Raw genomic sequence first — 23,841 nt, 5'->3', positions numbered from 1 at the left:
CATGCACTCTTAACACTTCCTCACTGATATAAAGAATGTGACTGCTCCGTCGTAATCCTAAAATTTCCTGTTTATGTCCTTTATCCCATTTTTTTTATCACATGATTAGGGAAAAAAGTCCAACACATCACATTGTGGCTGCCTATACACTGATTCAGATCGAATGTCCATTTAAAATATTCCCTTTACTGAGTGCACTGGCCCCGGTGTTTGTTCAGACGCTTCTAATAGAGGTTTATATTCTCAATCCGTTCCCTGCTTTTGTTCAACTGCTGTCTTGAATTTATATCTGAACATGTCTGCCAGTCCACTCTGCTGTATAATCCACTTCATGTCTTTCTGGCAGCCAAATGTAGTTGCTTAATGAGGATCTGAAGACTAGATGGAGGCACAAAACAAGTAATTATTATATCTATGTTTGTATAGCACATGTAACCAATGGCCTTAATGATTCAGATACTGAAGCATTCCCAAAGTTTTACATACAGCTTCTGTAGACTTGTAATTTTAGACTTGTATAGACTGTCATTTTGTGGAATTTAAGATTATTGAATCAAAGATGAAAATCATTATAAAGCTGGGATCTTGTTTTAAAACATTTTTGGAGCACCTCTTTTTGTCTTGACCTCTTTCTACACATTTTCCTGTATACCAGTTTGGTTTGTTTATGCCATTTTCACTTGCACTCTGATCTCTCTCAAAAAGCACCACTTGTTATTAAGAAATGTCCTCTGTTGTGTCATGAGCATATACCTCTGTCTTTGTAACTTTCTGTTATGAGAGATTGTATTATATAGTGATGAATAAATGTTTTGAAGCATCATGGTTTGGTTATTCAATTTGTGGGGTATTGTTTTATATTTATTTTTGTGGAGTTTTTATTTTTATATAGCGTCAATGATAGTTTATTTGCATTTTTTATAATCGACAGTAAAAACATCAGGAATGAGCAACCCGGTCTCATCCCAAATCGTCATATAACTGACGTTTTGGGACGTCTTTTGACCATACGTCAATATTCGCCTTTTTAGGGCCCCCTTAAACGTCGGTAGATGAGGTTATGGGATCCTAACTCTACCCCATACCTAAACCTAACCCGTCACCTAACTGACGTTAAAGGTAAAGCGTCAGTTGTATGACGGCCCGGGATCGCCATCTACCGACGTTTAAGGGGGCCCTAAAAAGGCGGATATTGACGTATGGTCAAAATACGTCCCAAAACGTCAGTTATATGACGATTTGGGATGAGACTGTGTTAGAATGAGATATCTATCTTGACAGGAATGGATCATTAGATTAAGCAGAACTTGTGAGAAGTCACATGGGATTTTTTTTCCAATTACCAGTTTGACCTAGATGACCTCGGCTGAACTAACGTTAGGTGTAGATAGATAACTGGAGCGTTTGCTTTTGCTGTGTTTGCCAAATGTTACATCAATGATTCAGCTTGACAACCAGGATCTACCCAGACTCCATAATATGACACCCATCATGCTTAGCTGCACATGAGATTCCCAACAAAGCCACTGAACAAAACACTGGGGTTACATTTCTCTTTTACATGCTGAGTGTGTCAGTCATATAAGCACAATACAGTAATATGGACAGTGTGTACCTTCCTTGAGTTTACCACAGGAAACAGTGACAGAAAACATTGTGTGTGCAGTCGATTCAATATTACATACAGCACTGATAGACTGATGGATCTCTGTAGTGAAAAGATAATGTTTCACTCCAGCCCAAGTGTTGCCATGACAACACACTGAGGTCTTTGTGTGTAAACATTCACATCTATTCAGTTGCCAAGGTTGAAATTATGGGCAACACTTAAATAAATACACATTTAATAATACAAATAAATACTAATTTCTTAAAATTAGTTAATAATACATGAACTAACAACGAGTAATATTTTTTTGAAAAATATTTTTGAAAAATTAAGTTTCCCCAATCTTCTCAAAACTCTGGATTCTGATAGAGGGCAGTGAGACAGTCCTGAGTGCAAAAATGGAGGCTCTAGACCGTTCCAGAGCTGAGATATCGAAACTCAAAATTTCGACCCGAAAAAAAAAACGACAGTGGTACCCCTTACGTTTTTTTTGGGGTGGGCGAAAAATTAAGTTTCCCCAATCTTCTCAAAACTCTGGATTCTGATTGAGGGCAATGAGACTTGATAGAGGGCAATGAGACTACAACAGCAGTTGTAATCTATCTTGAAGTAATATCATGTATGCATGTTGCCAAGTCAATGGACAGATGATTGATTAAATAATTAATGTAGTAAATACATAATTAGTAAACATCATACATAATGACTTGAACACATCTCTTCTGCGATGAACATGTTTTCACACATTCATTGAAGTGAAAAGAACTTGAAACAATTTTTTTGTGAAACATTGTTGGTATTTGAAATCAACCCAAACAAACACGCCCTCCCTTCATTGCTTACACACAATGTCTCTTTACTGTATATTTATCATAGCTGAAGCGAAGCAAAATAATTCTTCCTGAAAAATAATGCTTTTCGTGAAATAAAGCAGATGACAAATGAATGACGAGGAAGAACAAAAATTGTAAATACGGTGCACACAATAAAAACGTAGGACTTTTCTAATATTAAGCTGTTGCCTAATCATAACCCTTCTTTTTCCAGTGATATTTCTCTGACCTTTTCTCTCTTGTAATGTCTCTCAGCCATCTCTCTTTCTACAGTCTTTCTTCAAATCTATGGAATTAATTTTGAGCCAATAAAAATGAACGTAACTTTTCAAGAAACGAATGAAAATATAAATTGAAACTGAATAAAATATCTTTGAAACTGAAAAAGAATGAACCGCAAGCAATTTTTTTGACTTTGTTTTTAATACACTACATGTTTTGCTAACTATTCCTCATATTTCGTTTACTGATCTACACTTACAAATGCGCTTCCAGAGTTTTCATTTACGCTTCTGAAGTTTTCGTTTACACTCCCTGAGTTTGCGTTCGCTGTTCTGACACAAATCTCTCGTGGGGGCGGGGCTAGTAGAAGTGTATTCTCATTGGCTACTGAGCATTTGATTGACAGCTTCTTGACCTGGAAGTGAAGACGTCAGAGTTGTGTTTACACGTGTGGATGTGAGCGTCTGTAAGCGCAGCTTTCTATTTAATTTTAGTAATATTAAGTTATGTTTGTTTTTTAATTTTATCTGTATTTACCTTCTGCTGCGATTACTTTGTCAACAGAATCTTTTAGGTTCACAAGAGATCAGTCTATTCAGGTGTAATTGTACATCAAAGTAGGCCCACTGTATATGACTACTTAAAATATTTTGTCCAATGTTTTAGGAGAATATTTGTTTATTCTTGATGATTCGTTTGCATGTTAGGCTCTGAATAGGTTGTGCTATTACAATATAAAGAGAATAGCCTACTAGTATACGTGTGTGATATATTCAGCAGTCAAGAAAGTTTCACTTCAACCAGGTAATCAAGGTTGGCAACCATGGCCATCAAATTTCTCATTGTTACCATATGCATTTACACCATCAAATGATCATGTATGATCACTTAAATAAGAGGAATTTAAACTATATGAAAATTACAATCGTGGGTTGCTGTCAGATGATACAGACCTTAAAGGGCATTTCATTACATATTTCACACAAAGAATATTTTTGTTGGTATTTTTTTAATCATGCTGATAATTTTATTTATTTCATTTTGTTAATATTATTTTCTAACATTTAAAATGGTAAATATACACTCACCGGCCACTTTATTAGGTACCCCATGTTAGTAACGTGTTGGACCCCCTTTTGCCTTCAGAACTGCCTCAATTCTTCGTGGCATAGATTCAACAAGGTGCTGGAAGCATTCCTCAGGGAGTTTGGTCCATATTGACATGATGGCATCACACAGTTGCCGCAGATTTGTCGGCTGCACATCCATGATGCGAATCTCCCGTTCCACCACATCCCAAAGATGCTCTATTGGATTGAGATCTGGTGACTGTGGAGGCCATTTGAGTACAGCAAACTCATTGTCATGTTCAAGAAACCAGTCTGAGATGATTCCAGCTTTATGACATGGCGCATTATCCTGCTGAAAGTAGCCATCAGAAGTTGGGTACATTGTGGTCATAAAGGGATGGACATGGTCAGCAACAATACTCAGGTAGGCTGTGGCGTTGCAACGATGCTCAATTGATACCAAGGGGCCCAAAGAGTGCCAAGAAAATATTCCCCACACCATGACACCACCACCACCAGCCTGAACCGTTGATACAAGGCAGGATGGATCCATGCTTTCATGTTGTAGACGCCAAATTCTGACCCTACCATCCGAATGTCGCAGCAGAAATCAAGACTCATCAGACCAGGCAACGTTTTTCCAATCTTCTATTGTCCAATTTCGATGAGCTTGTGCAAATTGTAGCCTCAGTTTCCTGTTCTTAGCTGAAAGGAGTGGCACCCGGTGTGGTCTTCTGCTGCTGTAGCCCATCTGCCTCAAAGTTCGACGTACTGTGCGTTCAGAGATGCTCTTCTGCCCACCTTGGTTGTAACGGGTGGTTATTTGAGTCACTGTTGCCCTTCTATCAGCTCGAACCAGTCTGGCCATTCTCCTCTGACCTCTGGCATCAACAAGGCATTTCCGCCCACAGAACTGCCGCTCACTGGATGTTTTTTCTTTTTCGGACCATTCTCTGTAAACCCTAGAGATGGTTGTGCGTGAAAATCCCAGTAGATTAGCAGTTTCTGAAATACTCAGACCAGCCCTTCTGGCACCAACAATCATGCCACGTTCAAAGTCACTCAAATCACCTTTCTTCCCCATACTGATGCTCGGTTTGAACTGCAGGAGATTGTCTTGACCATGTCTACATGCCTAAATGCACTGAGTTGCCGCCATGTGATTGGCTGCTTAGAAATTAAGTGTTAACGAGCAGTTGGACAGGTGTACCTAATAAAGTGGCCGGTGAGTGTATTTGAACAATCATCAACAGGTTCAATTATGACTTATAAAATCAGTTAAATGAATTTAAATAAAAAAATCTAATAAATTTATTCATTCTTTATTGTCACTACAGCATATACACAAGTACCAAAGTGAAAGTCTTGGATGCAGTTATGACAGGAAAGACCAGAATCCACAAAACATTAACTGCATACTATACATGTAATGCACAGTATTCTCATAATATAGATAATAAAATGTATAATCACAAAGATTTTTAATGAAATAATACATCTCTGTGAGTCCACATAACACAAGTGGATTGTACCCATGTATGGCAGTTGGTCGGAAATGATTTTTAATAGTTAAAACAGTTTACATTATTAGTATTTATTTTTTTTTATTCTATTGTTTCACTTCAGTATTGATTCATCCACTGAGGTCACATGGACATCACGGTCACTGTGTGTGGTTTTTAAAGCATCTTTAGGGCTTGCAGAGATGGATTACTTTCCTTAAAATCTTAATTCGTATTTATCTGTAGAAAGAAAGTAAAATGCATCTGGGACAGCATGAGGGTGAGTAAAATAAGTGACAATTTTATTTTTGGATGAACTATTCCATTCATATGCTGTTGGTATGCTAATCCATGATCAGCAGAGACTAATAAGAATAAACTGCAACCTCTTGTGTACTGTGTTTGTTTTAATCTAGAGCTCCAAAGAAATTAAAATATTTGCTATTTTATAATATTAAAATAAAATACAACAGGTGTCTGAAGATAAGGATCCCAGTCATTCAAAGGTGATATGTCTGAACAAAGTAACATTATTGTCTGATGGAGACAGCTGATCTCTGGTATTATCACTCCATCCTCTGTGTCAGCATCAGAATTTTGTTTGTGGAAAAGTTGCTCAAATCCCTGGAAAATGAGAAAGGAAAAATATTATAATCTAACAATACAAACTGCTTTGAACTCCCACATGCAGTAACCATTTGCAGACTTAAAATAATTATTTCAAACTAATTATATAAATGTTTTAAGGGATTTTACAGTACTAAATGTTTACCTGACACACACCATTTATCATCTGTAATACTATTGTATAACCAGTAGATGGCTCTATAGCCCAATAAACATTTATCCATGGCTGTGTAGCGTCTACTCCCTAGTTGCTGGATTTTTTCAGTCATAATTACTTGCATGTATTAGGTTTTGAATTTGGATATATATATACAGTGCCCTCCACAATTATTGGCACCCCTGTTTAAGATGTGGTCGAGGACTTTTAAAAATTCTCCCTTTTTTTTAAACAACATAGAATCCAAATGCAAAAAAAGAGAAAAATCCAACCTTTTATTTAAGTACATTACTTTGGTGGTAAAAAAAAATGTAAAAATTTAGAAAAATAAAAACTTCAAATCCTGTGTCCCACAATTATTGGCACCCCTAACAATTCCGCTGAAAAATGTAATTGATTTTTAAAAAAAAAAATAATAATTTCTGTAGTTGCTAATGTTGGTCAGGATATCTAGGAACTTTTAATTAGTAATTCATGACTTCCTATTTCCCTGGGGTATAAATATGACATGACACAGAGGCCTAATTCTCTTACCCATTTGTCAACATGGCAAAGACAAGAGAACACACCATTCAAGTAAGGCAGATGTGTGATGACCTTTATAAGTCAGGCAATGGCTACAAGAAAATAGCCACTCACCTTATCTTGCCCGTATCTAAAGTTAGAGGAATCATTAAGAAGTTTAAAACAACAGGAACAGTGACAAACAAGGCTGAAAGAGGTCCCAAGTTTATCTTGCCACAACGCACTGTGAGGAGGATGCTAAGAGAAGTAAAAAAAAGTCCTAAGCTCACTGTCACAGAATTGCATCAAATAGTGGCCTCTTGGGGTCACAAAATCTCCAAAACAACCATCAGACGCTCTCTACATGCCAACAAGATGTTTGGGAGGCATGCTAGGAAAAAGCCTTTTCTCACTAACACTGACAAACGTAAACGTCTGGAGTTTGCCAAGCGGCACTGGGACTTCATCTGGGATCGTGTGCTTTGGTCGGATGAGACTAAGATTGAGCTTTTTGGCAACAAACACTCTAAGTGGATCTGGTGTAAAACAAAAGATGAGTATGCCGAAAAGTACCTCATGCCCACCGTGAAGTATGGTGGAGGATCTGTGATGCTGTGGGCCTGTTTCTCTTCCAAAGGCCCTGGGAACCTTGTTAGGGTGCATGGCATTATGAACGCTTTGAACTACCAGGACATTTTAAATAAAAACCTGATGGCCTCTGCCAGAAAGCTGAGGATGGGTCGTCATTGGGTCTTTCAGCAGGATAATGATCCAAAACGTGTGGCAAAATCTACACAAAAATGGTTCAGTCACAAACTCAAGGTCCTCCCATGGCCATCTCAGTCCCCAGACCTCAATCCAATCGAAAACCTGTGGGGTGAGCTAAAGAGGAGAGTGCACAAGAGAGAGCCCAGGATACTGGATGATCTAGAAAGATTTTGCAAAGAAGAATGGTCAAAGATCCCTCTCTCTGTGTTCTTCAATCTTGTGAAATGTTATAGGAGGAGATTAAGTGCTGTCTTGTTGGCAAAAGGGGGTTGTACAAAGTATTAACATCAGGGGTGCCAATAATTGTGGGACACATGATTTGAAGTTTTTATTTTTTTAAATTTTAAATTTTTTTTTTACCACCAAAGTAATGTACTTAAATAAAAGGTTGGATTTTTCTCTTTTTTTGCATTTGGATTCTATGTTGTTTAAAAAAAAGGGAGAATTTTTAAAAGTCCTCGACCACATCTTAAACAGGGGTGCCAATAATTGTGGAGGGCACTGTATATATATATATATATATATATATATATATATATATATATATATATATATATATAAATTATTAAAGACTATTAAAAATTCAACATTTTTCTCCAAAATGTTGTTTTTTTAACATAATTATTACTAAAATATGGATACAGAAAAAGCATTTTGTTGCCTTTTGCAGAATAAATATTGCGCCCAGGGTTATACTTCAAAACAAATGAGTGTTTACATATTATGAATGGAGACGTGGAAAATGGTCAAGTACTCTCTCTCTTCTTTTAAAAACTCTGCATCACAAATTAATCAGCAATTGGCTTTACATTGCCAAAGTTGAACCGGGCAGTGATTGACAGGGCTCTGGTCCAATGGCATCGGTCATTGTCTGATACAGTACATTTTGTACTGTAGGCTACACTACAGATACTGTACAGTACTCTAGCACAATGTTGTTTGGGGTGGCAGAGGGGAAATATGATCTAATTGAAGCAAATATGATCTAATCGAAGACTGTAACCGTATATAACGTTAGATAAACAAGAATGATTGGGCTAACAACTTACCAATTAAATCAAGACAACACTGCTGTATAATGTTATGGGCTCTCACTGAGCTCTAATATGCCTCTCCACCTGAAAAAGCAAGAACTGTATTATAATTAGTATTAGTTTAGTATTAATTAATAATAAAAAATAAAAACAATCAGACTTACCACGAGTAGCCTATGCTATCCAGTATTCTGATATCGACGATGACAAATTATATCATTTGTCTGTACTATTCCTTCTATAAGAAATCATATCAACAATATAGTGTAGCAGTAAATAAATAAAGAAATAAACTTAATATCACCTAAATGAAATAGAAAGCTACGCTTACAGACGCTCACATCCAAACGTGTAAACACAACACTCACTGACGTCTTCACTTCCAGGTCAAGAAGCTGTCAATCAAAAACTCAGTAGCCAATGAGAATACACTGCTACTAGCCCTGCCCCCACGAGAGATTTGTGTCAGAACAGCGAACGCAAACTCAGGGAGTGTAAACGAAAACTTCAGAAGCGTAAATGAAAACTCTGGAAGCGCATTTGTAAGTGTAGATCAGTAAACGAAATATGAGGAATAGTTAGCAAAACATGTAGTGTATTAAAAACAAAGTCAAAAAAATTGCTTGCGGTTCATTCTTTTTCAGTTTCAGAGATATTTTATTCAGTTTCAATTTATATTTTCATTCGTTTCTTGAAAAGTTACGTTCATTTTTATTGGCTCAAAATTAATTCGATACAAATCTCCCTCTTGCTCACTCTCTCTCCTCCCCCATCATGAGTGTATCGGCCTCCTACTGCTGATTGGATAAAAGTCTGTTGTGGTGTTTGGTTTCAACACTTTCAACAGCGTTTTTTTTTTAGAAATCACTTACTGCACCTTTAATAGACAAGGCTTCATAACAAACAGCATTTCACCTTCGAAAAAAGTGATTTTGACACATCCTTTGCTTCTATTTGCACACAGCGAGGCTCATCATCCACACAGACTAAAGTCATCCTCTCTACTCTCAGCAGACGCTCCTCTAGCAGCTGACTGTCACAGTATCCCTCTCTCTTGAAGCTGACAATGGAGTGCAGCAGTGTATCATTTAACACCACTCTCTGCTCTGTTCCATTGAGCTGTTTGATGGTTACATTGGCCTTGGCTCGGTTTTGAACTCTGTCACACCTGCAGCTTTTTCTGCACTTCTTGCATTTAATAAGGAATTTTGAATTTGAGAGAGAGAGAGTGGCACCGCATGAACAAAAATATTCAAAGTTCAGTAAGACTTCAGTGACAAGCCCTGAGATGCTTGTCTCTTCAGGTTCTTGTAAATTGTCTTCTGAAGGAGTAAATGGCTCCAGCGTTGTAGGTTCGGTGGAACAGAGTACATTTCCTTTGCCAAAGTCACAGATGGAAAGACTTTTAAATATATACCACTGATTGAGGGTTACAGGAAATCTATCTGCTAAACTCAAGGGAACTTTTGCTGTGTTATCATAGAGGGTGTGATGAGAATATTGCATCCCTTCTTCATCAGGTAGGATGTTGTTGATTGCTGGCAGATTCTCCAAGATCTTTCCAATTACAGTAATCTAAAATTAAAATGATATTATTTAGACTTCAAAGAAAAGAAAATCAGCATATTAGAATGATTTCTGAAGGATCATGAGACACTGAAGACTGGAGTAATGATGTTGAAAAATCAGCTTTGCCATCACAAGAATAAATAACATTTTAAAATATTTATCTTAGTTATTTTAAATAGTTTTTACTGTATTGCGTATCAAACGAATGCAGCCTTGGTAATCACAAGAGACCTCTTTCAACAACTTCTTTCAACAAGAATCTTAATATTCCAAACTATTGTAGTGGGTAAAAAGCCAAATGATAAGAAATCAAAATATGCTACTTGTTTACTAACCTCTCTTAGGTGATTTGTGTTCTTTTTCACCTCTGCAAGAGTTAATGTCGGTTGCTCCTGACAATTGAAGGACAAGCGTCTCTGATGATGTAAGCGCTGAGAGCTTTTACATTTTTGAAGAACCCTACAAGAAAAAGTTAAAAGATTGGAATTCATTATTATATATATTTTTTTTAATTCTTTGCTCATTATTATTGTAATTAAAATGTAAAGACTATACAAACTATGAAACTTTTACTGGGCTTTTATTCACTTGTAAACATTTGAAATAAAAGGTTTGTTTTCACGTGTCAAAGCAAGTAATGCAAGCAGTTTAACTTTACTGCAGTAACTAGCTGGTTGTTCTGCATCCTCAATAAACAATTTATAATTAGACCAAATGCAGCTGTTAAGAGTTCTTACTAGGTCAAGAAAATTTGATAATTTAAAACCAGTTTTATCATCTCTACACTGGTTACCTATTAAGTTAATTTCCTGCATTTTCCTGCACACCCGAATGCAATTGACTTTAAGTTACGTACTGTTTAGTGTTCGGTGAAGGAAGATTTTGATATTCATTATATTTCCCCCCATCTGAGTGATTCTAATTCAGAAAGAAAGGAATAAAGGGAGTTATATTTATGCCACTAATATTTTCAAATACAGTTTCATGAGGTGAAGTTTCAAATATGTATTATTAACAATAAAAGTCTTTAAGACATTTCACTTACCTCAGCAAAAGGATAATCATCAGAGGGCTTCTGCAAAACCATTGTAACTAAAGAGGCATAGTATTATTTTCTATAGATATCTTATGATATATGTTTTACAAATCAGCTAGCAAAAAAAAAAAAACTTACAGTTTTGATTTATAGTTAAGTCTCCTTTCACTCTGGTCTGGCTAATTGTTGGAGCACTGACTGGACTTCCATGATCCGCTGAAGCGGTGACATTCAGACGTGAAGGAGTAGGAGCTAAAATTGTCCTTGCATGGTCCCTTGCTGATAGAAATTAGAAACAAAAACAGAAATGACCTGTCAAAAACTGATTGTTAACATAATGATAATGCTGTAGACTTGACCCATGATTGAGTTGTATGTTAAATTAATTTAAGTTGAAAATCAACTAAATGATCCAATTGTGATGGATTTAGAGAGGACTCAGAAGCGAGGGCGACAATCACAGCTCTTTTAATAGCAATGGCAGGATGACCACAGGTAACTTGTAACAGAGGAATAATATTAAACAGCGACAGAAGGCTCCTGTAGAACAGGCAGTCGAACTTGAACAGAAAACTCCCTCTGTGGTTCAGGCAAAGAAGAGCAGAGAGCTGGAACAGTTGGGACCCAGAAACTCACAGGGCCGGGATAGCGAGCATGGAGAAGGAACACAGCCTCAGACTCCTAGCAGGTATGGTTCTGGAAGTATATCGCATGGACACAGAATAACACTCGAAGTAATCAGAGATATGCTTCTAGACAGGACTGGACTTTAGACAGATGCACGCATAGAAACTTACGAACAAACTGACAACAAGACAAGGAAGAGAAGGTAAGAAAAAGCCAAGATAATGAGGGGGGGAACAGGAGACAGGTGGAGAGAGATGAGCCTAATGAAAAGTGATAACAGCTGTCAGTAATGAAAGTGAAAGCGGCAAGTGGGTGAGTGAGTGAACGAATATCCAGCAGGGGGAGACAGAGAACGAGCCAGGATCATGACACCAATGTCTCAAATGACACCTATATTCAACTTACAGTTTTACAGTTCCTTACCAGATTTATTTTGCACTGGACTTGGGCAAGGGGGTTTGTTTTCTGATTCTGGGTCCGCTTCAACAGGAGAGACGTGGAAAAACAAATAGAGGATGGAGACATTATAAACAGCTTGACATTTTAAGAATATGAATTCAATGAAATATTTAATATGCAGTTTGCACACATTTCACATTTCAGTTTTAAAGCCGAAAAAGGTTTATTGTCAATAGCAATGCATAAAGCACCACTCAGTCACACAATAGTCCCTTTCAAACTATAAGCAACAAACAGCTTTCTGTTGGAAAGGTGCAGCAACTTTGTACAAGAAATTCCAGATCACATGGATTCCCATTGAATGACTGAAATTTTGCAGAGCAATTGTAAATGTGGCCACATCTTGATTAGCCTTTAATTGTCATCTAGGAAACCCGCAATAAGAAATAAAAATGAGTTGAGTACTCCAGTGCTTCAGAACAACAGTGCTATGAACAGGTAACTACTCAAGATTAACATGGGATGGCAGCCTGTAGTTTTTGTGCTGTTTAGGTGTTTAAATAAATTGAACTTACCTTTGGACCTTTTATTCAGGCATCTCCTTTTTGCTGATGATTGTTTGGTTTTAGATCTTTTAACAGAATTTCTCTTCATTTTAATCTGATGGACTTTGACTTCAGATCCTCCTCAAAGAGCCTGCTGACTTTATGAGTGAGGAGCAGCGAGTCTACATATTCAGCCAACCCGGTCTCATCCCAAGACGTCATATAACTGACGTTTTGGGACGTCTTTTGTGTTAATTCAGCAGACCTGATAAAGGAAAATATTACAAAACCCATAATTAATAAATTAACAAAATTAATAAACCTCTATAATGTTGTAATGATCTTACGACATTATTATAGGAGAAAGGAAATCCACTATGATTTTGTGTACGTAAATATCTGGCTAATTAAAAATGACAAATTAGATTAGGCTATACCATATTATACCATATATAACTAAAACAATGTGTAATTCTCAAATGATAGCTAACTGAGCCATTTAAATATTTTGCGCACTGCAGATACATGACGTTTTAGTTAATAATTAGCCAGGTAAGTATTAGTATAGTGCACATTTATCGTTGCTGCTATACACAAAATGGATTGTTTTAAAATAACTTTCTGTTTCCGTTTATTTCTGTTTCCTGTGATAATCAAGGGCACGTATAGTACATCACAAAGTCCGTGCATATTCAAACATTGGGGGAAGAAAGACTTGCAGGAAAAAAAGCAAACTAACTTGTTAGTTAAGCTTTGCAACATTTGTCGATAAGATGATACATTTAATTCTAGCTAAATCTGTTTGTTCATTGTTAGAAAATGTATACTCACGTTTTGCGCAGAATTCACAGCATACGAATGAAACTAAAGCCAATTGATAAATCAATACAAAACGAGAGCTTTAAAATTCTAGAGAAACCCGCACTCATGCACACACGCGATTCCTCCATCCACACCTATGGTGCCTCAAAAAACATGCCCTTCATGTCTGGCTGGTTACAAAAAATACTTCAAATGTTTTCGACGTTGCATGTCATATAAATGGACCAACATAATGGCCATGATATGTCACGGAAATGTATATAGATTTACAAATATCAAGTGGTCCAGCCCATAGACATCTGGTCCAGCCCCGAGCCCCTTCCGTCATCCTATCTCTCCCTTGATACAGTTAGATTCAAATCTAGCGCGGGAGGCCGGGAGCCAATCAAAGTCAAACACAATACGGAAAGTATGACGCAAGACGAGCAGGTACAGTAGATTTTTACTTTCGTTTTGATCAATATTCACCTGTAAAAGTATAGTGGTCAATAATGTTGTTGTTTTTAAAGAAAATTAAAACTTGGAGCAGAAGGGCATAAGAGTGAGGAAATTTACTTTCTCAATTTTTTAAGGTTCCTTTTTTAACCTGGGGCCTGGGAACCTGTGTGTGTGTGCGTGCGTGCGTGCGTGTGTGTGTGTGCGCGTGTGTGCGTGCGCGCGTATGTGTGCATCAGTGTGTGTTCACAATCAGTGTGATACTGACAAAACCTGAATTATTTTTTCAGATAAAACCTGACAAAACCTGAATTATCTTGAAAAAGTCAGCCAGAATCACATCTTTTTTGGGTTGACATATTTACAAGCAACAATATTTTTCAACCCAGTTGCTGAACAGCATGGGATTTGAAGATCCAGATCATACAACATTGTTGCTTGTTGTTGTTCATTGTGCAACCTTCGTAAAATGCCAAATGTCCATTGTAAGGTCAACGCCACTCAAATGAACACCACATAAGACCATTCTCTTAAGTGACTTAAGTGACATCACTTCCTTCTGCGGCGTGTTCCTGCAGACCGGATGCGAGCAGCCTGACGAATGTTCTTGTATCTTTCTTCCACATCTTGATGGAGAGAGAGGGAGAGAGTCTGATGATGAAGAATAGATAAAGGGGAGGTGGGAGAGGAGGTGCTAGAGCTCTCCGAGGGTCCCATCGCTGCAGCTTCTCTGCTCCTGTCCATCTCTACTACTACTGAAGATCTTTGTTTTTCCTCTCTGTCCTTCAGTCTGTCTAGACTGTTGCTCAGGGAGACGTTCTCCTGCTGCAGAACCCTGATCCTCAATGAGTTTGCCTTCAGCTGCTGCTCCATATCACACATCACATCACCTGTAGCTGTGACACACATAGAGAACCAGTTGTAAGTGGCAGGTAGGGCTGGGAATCACACAACATTTAACAACAGGGGTTGTTTATACAGAATTTCAAAAGGTTTTACATTCTTTCAAGAGAGAAAACATAAATGTGATGTAACAATTGGCCTTAATTATGTATCAAATAACAATAATAAAATGTGGTAACATATTTCTTTTATTCTTTTATTTTTATAAAATGACAAATATGCACCTGCATAGGCCTAAACATAGCACAATTGTAAGCTATATGCGTTTAAAAATGTAAGCTATTAGTCTTGCAAATTCACAAATCAGACTATGTTACTACTGTTTTGATTCACTAAAAATAGCCGACTCACTGGAGTCTTTCTTCTGGGAATTGGGCACCGTTGTCATGCTTCGACCATTCGCATGGTTGATGAGTTCTTTTTTTTTTCTGAATCAGGCCGAATCAGTGTATGTTTTGTGCCATTTATTTAGACAGCACCCACTTTTTTACCAGCCTTAGTTCTGGAATTTGTCCCATTCATTTTGCCCATAGGTAATTTGAAAGAAAACTCTTAGTTAAAAAGTTATAAGCCGTGAACCAAACCAATCAGCAACGAGGTGAGTCACAAGCTTACAAAAAGACAAAGTGTTGGGTTGTAAAATGGCTTTAACTATTTTAAATATAGCTGGTTATATAGGGTTTCTCGTAGATGTAATTATTTTTAGAATGATTCCCCTTACAATAACCCTAACCCCATCACAGAAAACTGTCTGCATTTCTAGATTTCTTATGATTTATAAGCTGTTTTCCTCATGAGGATACAAAAAAGTGTCCCCATAAAGTCAAAATGTACTGGGGTATTACTATCCTTGTGGGGACATTTGGCACATGCACACACACGTATTGCTATGGATACTATTAAAAATGCTATTAATAATGCAATTAATATTCAGGTGAAACTCAAAAAATATTTTGCTAAAGTTAATGTATTTCAGTAATTCAAATTAAAAGGTGAAACTAATATATTGATTATATATAACTTTATACATATGCATGATTATACTTTTCAGAGGGCCAACATTTCTGTATTTAAAAACCTTTTTATTGATTTCATGTAATATTCTATTTTTTGATTCGATTTTGAGATTTTGAATTTGGGATTTTCATAAGCTGTAACTTTTTGCACGATATTACCATTTTTTGAGTTTCACCTGTAAAAAAAGCTTTGGATAAAAGCGTCTGCTAAATGATTAAATGTAAATGTATCTACCATTGCTTGCTCTCACTGTAAATAGCACCTAAATTTATAAATATCCACTGCCTTCTTTAATGAATTCTGGCCTGGAATAAGAAATTGCCTCAACTTAAAGGAACACTCCGACTTTTTGGGACTTTAGCCTAATCACCTTACCCCCCAGAGTTAGATAAGTCCATATATACCTTTTTCATCTCCGTGCGTGCTATAAGTCTGTTTGACGCACCCACCGCTAGCCTAGCTTAGCACAAAGACTGGATGTGAATGGTTGCAGCTTTCATACTAATCCAAATGAGTGGCAAAATAACGCAAACGTTTTCCTATTTACATGTTGTGATTTGTATAGTCACAGAATGTACAAATAACAAAGTCAAGTGAGACACAGACATCTTTTAACCGTATAAAACCTGGGAATTATTCTCTGAAGGCGAAGCACTGCTGCTTTGGCGGAGTAATAACCGCATCACCGGAGACACGCCGTGGTGAGGAGCGGAGAATTCGCTCAGTGTTTGGGTAACAGAGTCAGCAATTTATAAATAGTAAAAGCGTAGTTTACAGTCATGGGTTTTCGCTCTATTGTAAATAGCTGCGACAGTAAACAGGGGAGGTAACCATGTTTCACAGAATTCCAACTAAAAACGCTGACTGGATGAAGAAATGGCTAACTTACTCTGGATATTTATTCAAACACACCTAAATAGATTATCAAGGGACATTATGTTTGCTCGGTACATTTCAATGGACGACTATTTTGAAAAAATGGAATTTGCCACACGGACCATAATGTGCTGAAGGATACGGCCATCCCATCGATAGCACAGACAGGACAAGTGGATCACCTGCGGCTGAGGTTAGTGTTCCGTTATGTTTTTAGATGACGTACTGTAACAGTGCCTTTAGCCAGAGCTAATGTAACGTTAGTGACACTATTATATGATTAGGGTATGAATATGTTTTTATCTTGATGCGGTGCGGACGCGCTTGGGAAAAAAACGAGTGCGTTCACCGTGTTGAACTTGCACCCTGCGCGCGGCGCGCCTAGTAGCCTAAATTTGAAATAACTATGGAAATAACGAACTTGAGCGTGCAAAAGGGTACGATAGGCTGTGAGTTCATTTTGCAAAAACAATTTGTGCTATTACTTTCCCCTTATTCTATCCTATAGTAATGCAATTTTACTGTATATTATATACTGTTGAATACATTTGGTTCAGCTAATAAATTGCATTTAAAATATATTGATTCCTGTAATATTAATTATTTATTCATGTGATATTTATAAATCTGGGTGCGTTTTTGGTTGGAAATCAATGAAACATGGTACTGTATTACCTGGTCTCCCCTGTTTATTGTCACAGCTCATACAATAAAGCAAACACCCATGATAAACTATGCTTTTCTATCTAACGTTAGTAATTGCTGACTCTGTTACCCAAACACTGAGCGAACTGCTCCTCGTCACGGTGCGTCTCAGGTGATGGTTATCACTCTGCCCAAGTAGCAGTGCTTCGCCTTCAGAAAATATAGTATTTATACGGTTAAATGATGTCTGTGTCTCATATGGCCTTGATATTTGCACACTCTGTGACTATACAAACCACAACATGTAAATAGGAAAACGTTTGCGTTATTTTGTCACTCATTTGGATTAGTATGAAAGCTGCAACCACTCACATCCAGTCTTTGTGCTAAGCTAGGCTAGCGGTGGGTGCGTCAAACAGACTTATAGCACGCACGGAGATGAAACAGGTATGTATGGACTTATCTAACTCTGGGGGGTAAGGTGAATAGGCTAAAGTCCCAAAAAGTCGGAGTGTTCCTTTAAAGTCACCATTCAATCAAAATGGACAATTCTTGTTTTTTTATGGAATATTTCAGTATTGCAATAATGTATTATAAATGATTTATCTGTGCACATTACTATTATTTTTAAATGCATGTGCCCTTGCAATCTTTAATCAAACTAACTTCTTATTTCACTTGCAGTGACATCTCTTCTGATGATGAGGATGTGTTGTGTTTACCGGCATGAGGACGGGACGGCCTGTCACTCACAGCAATAGCAAACCACAACATTCCAAACAATTCCCAATGGGCAAAATCAAGTCCCATCCAACATGTTTTCTTCTTCGAAAAGCCGTTTCACTCATATATATTACAATAGGGAATAAAAGACTATTGCAACTAGGGTTTCCTGTGAACTTTAAGAGGCAGGAGTGGGCAGAGTTACTCACTCTGTGGTGCTGCTTGTGGACTCAGCTCAGGAAAGGCCACCAGTATCCGCTCTCTATGAGCAGCTTCTTCCAGCATCTCTTTCAGATGAGACATACTCTCCTCCAGTTCTGTGATTTGTGTCTGCTGCCTTTGCTTCTCAATACACAGTGAACTACACCGAGACTGCAGAGAAAGAAACTCTTATTTAGTTGCTGTGACCTAATGTAGTCGGGCTGATTCATTTCCAATATTTTTGACTTTAGATGTTTACCTGCTGCTGAATGAGTTGCTCCTGAAGTGTGTCTCTTTCTTGTATGATCTCTGCGAGTTTGTTGGCGAGATCAGCTTTTTCATCCTCACATTCTTCCAGACTGTTATGTAGATCCTCAGTCTGCTGAACCAGCACATCCAGATGCTTCCGGAGAGCTGTCTGCTTCACCTGAAGAGCCTGTGCACACAATGACCAAATTAGATGAAATCAAGTCCAGCTCAGTACTGTTTTCTTCATTGAATATCATGTTATTGAAGTAACATTGTTAAAGTTGTTCTTGTTGATTTGAATATTATAATAATTATCACAGTAATCACACTGACACACCTCATGCTGGCGTTGCACACTGTGGTTTTTGGCGCTTTCTTTGTCTAACAGTGTCTGTGTACTTCTGAGCTCCTTCTCCAGGTTTGTCCTGCTCTCCTCCACCTCTTTTAACATGGTGTCTAGTGAATTATGCAGGTGATGAACTTGATCCTGTAGTGCAGCCCTCTCACATTCTATTGAAAAAAAAAAGTAACCCATTCCTTATATCATGACAAAATCAATCTTGTAGGACTTTGGCACATTATTCCCAAAATGAGAGAAAATTCTACAATACGGTAATATATTCTACAAGTATTTATTAGGGCTGTCAAGGACAAGATATTAAAATTGTTTAATGCAATATTTTTTAACACATTTATAGAATTAGATGTTTTATTATTTTCTAGATTAATCACAATTGTTATATTATATTTTATTCTATTGACAGTCATAGTTTTAAACTATGCTTTAAACATTTGTTATAGGTTATCTATCCTTCCTTACGACGTACATATTTTCAATAACAGTTTGTATTAAGTTCCTTCTTGCTCACTGAGATGTAAGGCAATATATGTTTAAAGATGATTTTACATTTACTTTAAATAGAGCAAATCATTTGAATTAAATTAAATTTTTTATTAAATGTTCTTCAGTTTTATACATCACTTTAATATTTGGATTTTTTCTTGATTATTTAATGCTGAAAATGCACATTTACAAGCCACTTTTTAGGCACACCTTGCTAGCATCGGGTTGGACCCTGTTTTGCCTTCAGAACTGCCTTTTTCTTCCTGCTACAGAAGGTGCTGATGGTTCCTCAGAGATTTTAGTCCATATTGACATGATAACATCATGCAGTTGCTGCAGGTCTGCCGGCTGCACATCCATGATGCGAATCTCCTGTTCCAGCACAGTGTGTTACTGTTTTCTTTCTTTTAACTCAAACCAGTCGGGCCATTCTCCTCTGACCTCTGGCATCAACCAGGCATTTTTGCCCACAGAACTGCTGCTCACTGAATATTTTATCTTTTTCGGGCCGCTCTCTGTAAACCCTAGAGATGGTCGTGTGTAAAATTCCCAGTAAATTAGCAGTTTCATTCTGAAATACTCCACCAACAACAGTGCCACATTCAAAGTCATTTTAAATCAGCTTTCCTGCCCATTCCTATGCTCAGTTCCAACTTAAACTGAACATGTCATATGCAAGTGCACAAATTCACGTTTTTGTCGTTTACACGGAGATGATAGCGGTATCACATTAAAAGACTTTGAAACCCATTTTCAAAAGTTACCTTTTTCAGGCCCCCAAAACGCTGCTGTTGTGTAAATGAACGGCCAAAATGAATAAAAAGTTTTCTGTTTTTAGTTTAAAACATTGTCGTGTAAACGGCCCCTGAATGCATTAAATTGCTGCCATGTGGTTGGTATATAGATATTTGCATTGCACCTAATAAAGTGGCCGGTGAGTGTATATATACAGTATATATCAAAATAAATATATTTATTAAAAAGTTGTCATTGCATTTTAAGAAGGGGGTATGGATCCAAATGTATGGATCCTTAAAGGGATACTCCACTTTTTTTGGAAATAGGCTCATTTTACAACTCGCTCAGAGTTAAACTGTTGAGGATTACCATTTTCTAATCCATTCAGCAGATTTTCTGATATTTAGAAGAATATCAGTAACCAGGCAGTTTCTGGTCTCATTGACTTCCATAGTATATATATTTTTCCTACTATGGAAGTCAATGGGACCAGAAACAGCCTGGTTATTGATATTCTTCTAAATATCAGAAAATCGCCTGAATGGATTCAAAAACAGTAAAACTCAACTGTTTAACTCTGGGGGAGTTGTAAATTGAGCCTATTTCCAAAAAAAAAAAAAAAAAAAGTGGAGTATCCCTTTAACATCCATACCTTTGAAAACCCCTGTCCTGTATTATTCCATATACGGTATTTACTAATAGTTAAGAGAAACATAAATCAATGTATTGATGACTATGATAAGCTCAAAAATAAAGGAGAAAAAAAGAAAAGAAAAGATTTTTAAGGATTTTATTACAATTCCATTTTTGTGGACAGTTAGTGGTAGTAGAAACAGCTGGCCAGTAGTTTTATAATGACGTCCTGCTTACCAAGACTTTGTTTTGCTTCTGTCTGCAAATTCAGTTCTGCTGTGAGTTCAGAATTTTTGTCCTCTAATAACATCACACCTGAGAAAGCAAATTATTGTTAACATGAACTGCATTAAACGTTATACAATAAGTTTCAGATATGAGTTAAAGGGTTAGTTCACCCAAAAATGAAAATTAAGTCATTAATTACTCACCCCCATGCTGTACCAACCCCGTAAGACCTTCGTTCATCTTCGGAACACAAATAAAGATATTTTTGATTGAATCTGAGAGCTGGATCAGTCCTACATAGACAGCCTGAGGGACTGCCTCTTGACGGCCCAGAAAGTCATTAAAAGAAAAGGTTTAAATATTCCATGTGCCTACAGTGGCTCAACTATAACTTTATCAAGCGACGAGACTACTTTTTGTGCGAAAAAAAACGTAAATAACTACTTTATTCGACTTTCCATTACTTCCTTATGGGCGCATGCGCGAGAACTGAGACGAGACCGTTCTTCTTCGACTACTTTTTGTCACCGGCTGCTCACCGCTTAGGAGTTTTACCGCCCCCTACCGTATAAGCTGATGTACTGCTTGTAAACAGAACGTTTTGCGCCTCCGGCTATATCAGTACGTCATCTTATACGGTAGGGGGCGGTAAAACTCCTAAGCGGTGAGCAGCCGGTAACAAAAAGTAGTCGAAGAAGAACGGTCTCGTCTCAGTTCTCGCGCATGCGCCCATAAGGAAGTAATGGAAAGTCGAATAAAGTCGTTATTTACGTTTTTTTTCGCACAAAAAGTAGTCTCGTCGCTTGATAAAGTTATAGTTGAGCCACTGTAGGCACATGGAATATTTAAACCTTTTCTTTTAATGACTTTCTGGGCCGTCAAGAGGCAGTCCCTCAGGCTGTCTATGTAGGACTGATCCAGCTCTCAAATTTAATCAAAAATATCTTTATTTGTGTTCCGAAGATGAACGAAGGTCTTACGGGGTTGGTACAGCATGGGGGTGATTAATTAATGACTTAATTTTCATTTTTGGGTGAACTAACCCTTTAAGGCTCTTAAAAAGGGTGTCACCTCTCTTTAACTCCTCCTGCTCCTCCTTTAGCCTCCTTACTGCTTCCTCTCCCTTGACCTTCACCTCCTGCATTCTGCGCTCACACTTCTCCTCCATCTTCCTCCTCTCCTCCTTCTCTCTTCTGACCGTCTCTGATAGCTGTTTTCTCAGCTTCTCTCGCTCCATCTCTGTCTCTTTCAGCTTCTTTTTCAGTGGCTCAACAGTTTCTCTCACCTCCGATTGAAAAAGAATAGTTATAAAAATCAAATCAGGAAATACACAACAGGTCAAAAGTTTGGAATAATTCGCTTTTTCAGTTGAAATAATAATAATTGAGCACCAAATCAGCATAATAGAATGATTATCTGAAGAATCATGTGACACTGAAGACTGGAGAATTCAGCTTTACCATCACAGGAATAAATTACATTTTAATATATATTTAAAAAAGAAAACAGCTATATAAAATTATAATAATGTTTAGCAATATTACTGTGTTTGGTCAAATAAATACAGTCTAGGTGAGCATAAAACTAAGACTTCTTTCAAAAAAAGTCCCTCACCTCCAGAACATGCTTCCCAACACGGCTCATATCCTTACGCTGCTCACTTGCCCATTGGGAAATGTCCGATGCAGACAAGCGGCCCAACTGCTGTGTTTCCTCCACAGCTTCCAGGAAGCTCTGCATGGAGCAAGGCAAACCCAGAGACCGGCACAGAGACACTAGAGCATCACTGCTCTCCTTCATCACCGTCTGAACACAAGCACAGGCCTCACAGGGCACCAGGGCTGACTCTACCGTCTGACAGCTCACAGTGTGAGCGGACCGAGACACACAGGAGCCTTTAGAGGACGCTCGTCCATAGTGGGAAGAGGAATCTGGCGTACTTGAGGTGGTTTTATGGGTACTTGCAATTGAGGTGCTCTGTTTTAAGTGAAATACAATTGATCACACGGTTTAATGATTGAGTTTATAAGCAAGGGTCATTGTTGATAGGTCTTCACCTAGTTTTGTCTTTATCAAGACGTTTCTTACCTGTTGTGTTTGTGGATTGCTGAGCTGAAGTAGGTTGTTCCAGAAGCGTTTGACCACAGGACCGATGGAAACAGATGATTCATTTTGACCAGATGATAAAGCTCTCGGATTTTCAAGCAACATCTCTGTATGAACGTTGAAACTCTGAAGAAGAAGCATTAATCTGGGACAAACACACAAATGTACATAATGATTTTATGTGCAAAAAAAGAAAAGAAAAAAAGACAGTTCCCACAAATGTATTAAGCAGCTGCACCAAATCAGCATATGAGAGTGATTTCTGAAGGATCGTATAAGACACTGAAGGAGTAATGGCTGCCATCAATAAATAATATCATTCTTTGCTAAATATTTTAAATAAAACAGTTATGAGTAATAAGAGTTCAAATGTAATAATATTTCACATTGTTGCTGTTTTTACTTTATTTCGATCAAGTATAAATTTAGCATAAGAAACTTTAAAAAAAATCTTTAAACTACGTATTGTATTGTAGTATTTCATAATATTTATAAATTAAAATTATAATGAAAATATTAATTTGTAATATTTGTGTGTATATATATATATATATATATATATATATATATATATATATATATATATATTTTTTTTTTTTTTTACTTTAAAAAAAACTAGGCTACACAAATCACAACAAGTTGACTACCTGTCCATCAGCAACTCTAGAAGGACTATGTGGGAGTGCTGACTGAATTCCTCCTCACCATCCACATAATCATATTCTTCTAAAAGACTGACCAAATCCAGATTATATGACAGTTTGTCGGGGAACTTCCATGAAGGGAAACGGACTGGTCCAGTCTTAGAAAAAACATCCAGCACCGCTCCCTGTAAATCAATAAGATCTCTCCGAAGACTGTCGATACAGTCCTGACGGCCTAACAGATGAGCCATTGTTTAACAGACCAAAATATGTGT

At 37.3% G+C, this 23,841-nt stretch overlaps 2 protein-coding genes across 2 annotated transcripts; both read right to left on the bottom strand.

Annotated features, from left to right (window-relative positions):
• Positions 1 to 9,062: 9,062 nt before the first annotated feature.
• On the bottom strand, positions 9,063 to 11,951 carry LOC120479366 (uncharacterized). Its single transcript, XM_089119443.1, has 6 exons — positions 11,568 to 11,951; positions 11,070 to 11,210; positions 10,941 to 10,987; positions 10,752 to 10,813; positions 10,231 to 10,354; positions 9,063 to 9,901 (listed from the first exon to the last, which is right to left on the bottom strand). The coding sequence occupies exons 3-6, from the start codon at positions 10,980 to 10,982 to the stop codon at positions 9,221 to 9,223; spliced, it is 909 nt and encodes a 302-aa protein (XP_088975569.1). The 5' UTR covers positions 10,983 to 10,987; positions 11,070 to 11,210; positions 11,568 to 11,951; the 3' UTR covers positions 9,063 to 9,220.
• A 656-nt stretch (positions 11,952 to 12,607) lies between these two features.
• Positions 12,608 to 23,817, bottom strand: ccdc157 (coiled-coil domain containing 157). Its single transcript, XM_039671736.2, has 10 exons — positions 23,570 to 23,817; positions 22,905 to 23,067; positions 22,431 to 22,793; positions 21,888 to 22,101; positions 20,826 to 20,903; positions 18,711 to 18,883; positions 18,384 to 18,560; positions 18,133 to 18,295; positions 13,334 to 14,655; positions 12,608 to 12,767 (listed from the first exon to the last, which is right to left on the bottom strand). Exons 1-9 carry the CDS (start codon positions 23,815 to 23,817, stop codon positions 14,309 to 14,311), a joined length of 1,926 nt encoding a protein of 641 aa, XP_039527670.2. The 3' UTR covers positions 12,608 to 12,767; positions 13,334 to 14,308.
• Positions 23,818 to 23,841: the final 24 nt, after the last annotated feature.

The sequence above is a fragment of the Pimephales promelas genome, chromosome 14 (genome assembly GCF_988280905.1).
Source record: "Pimephales promelas chromosome 14, fPimPro1.hap1.1, whole genome shotgun sequence".
Lineage (NCBI taxonomy): Eukaryota > Metazoa > Chordata > Actinopteri > Cypriniformes > Leuciscidae > Pimephales > Pimephales promelas.
Note: the sequence above shows the minus strand (reverse complement) of the source record. Positions and strands in the feature narration are given on the sequence as shown.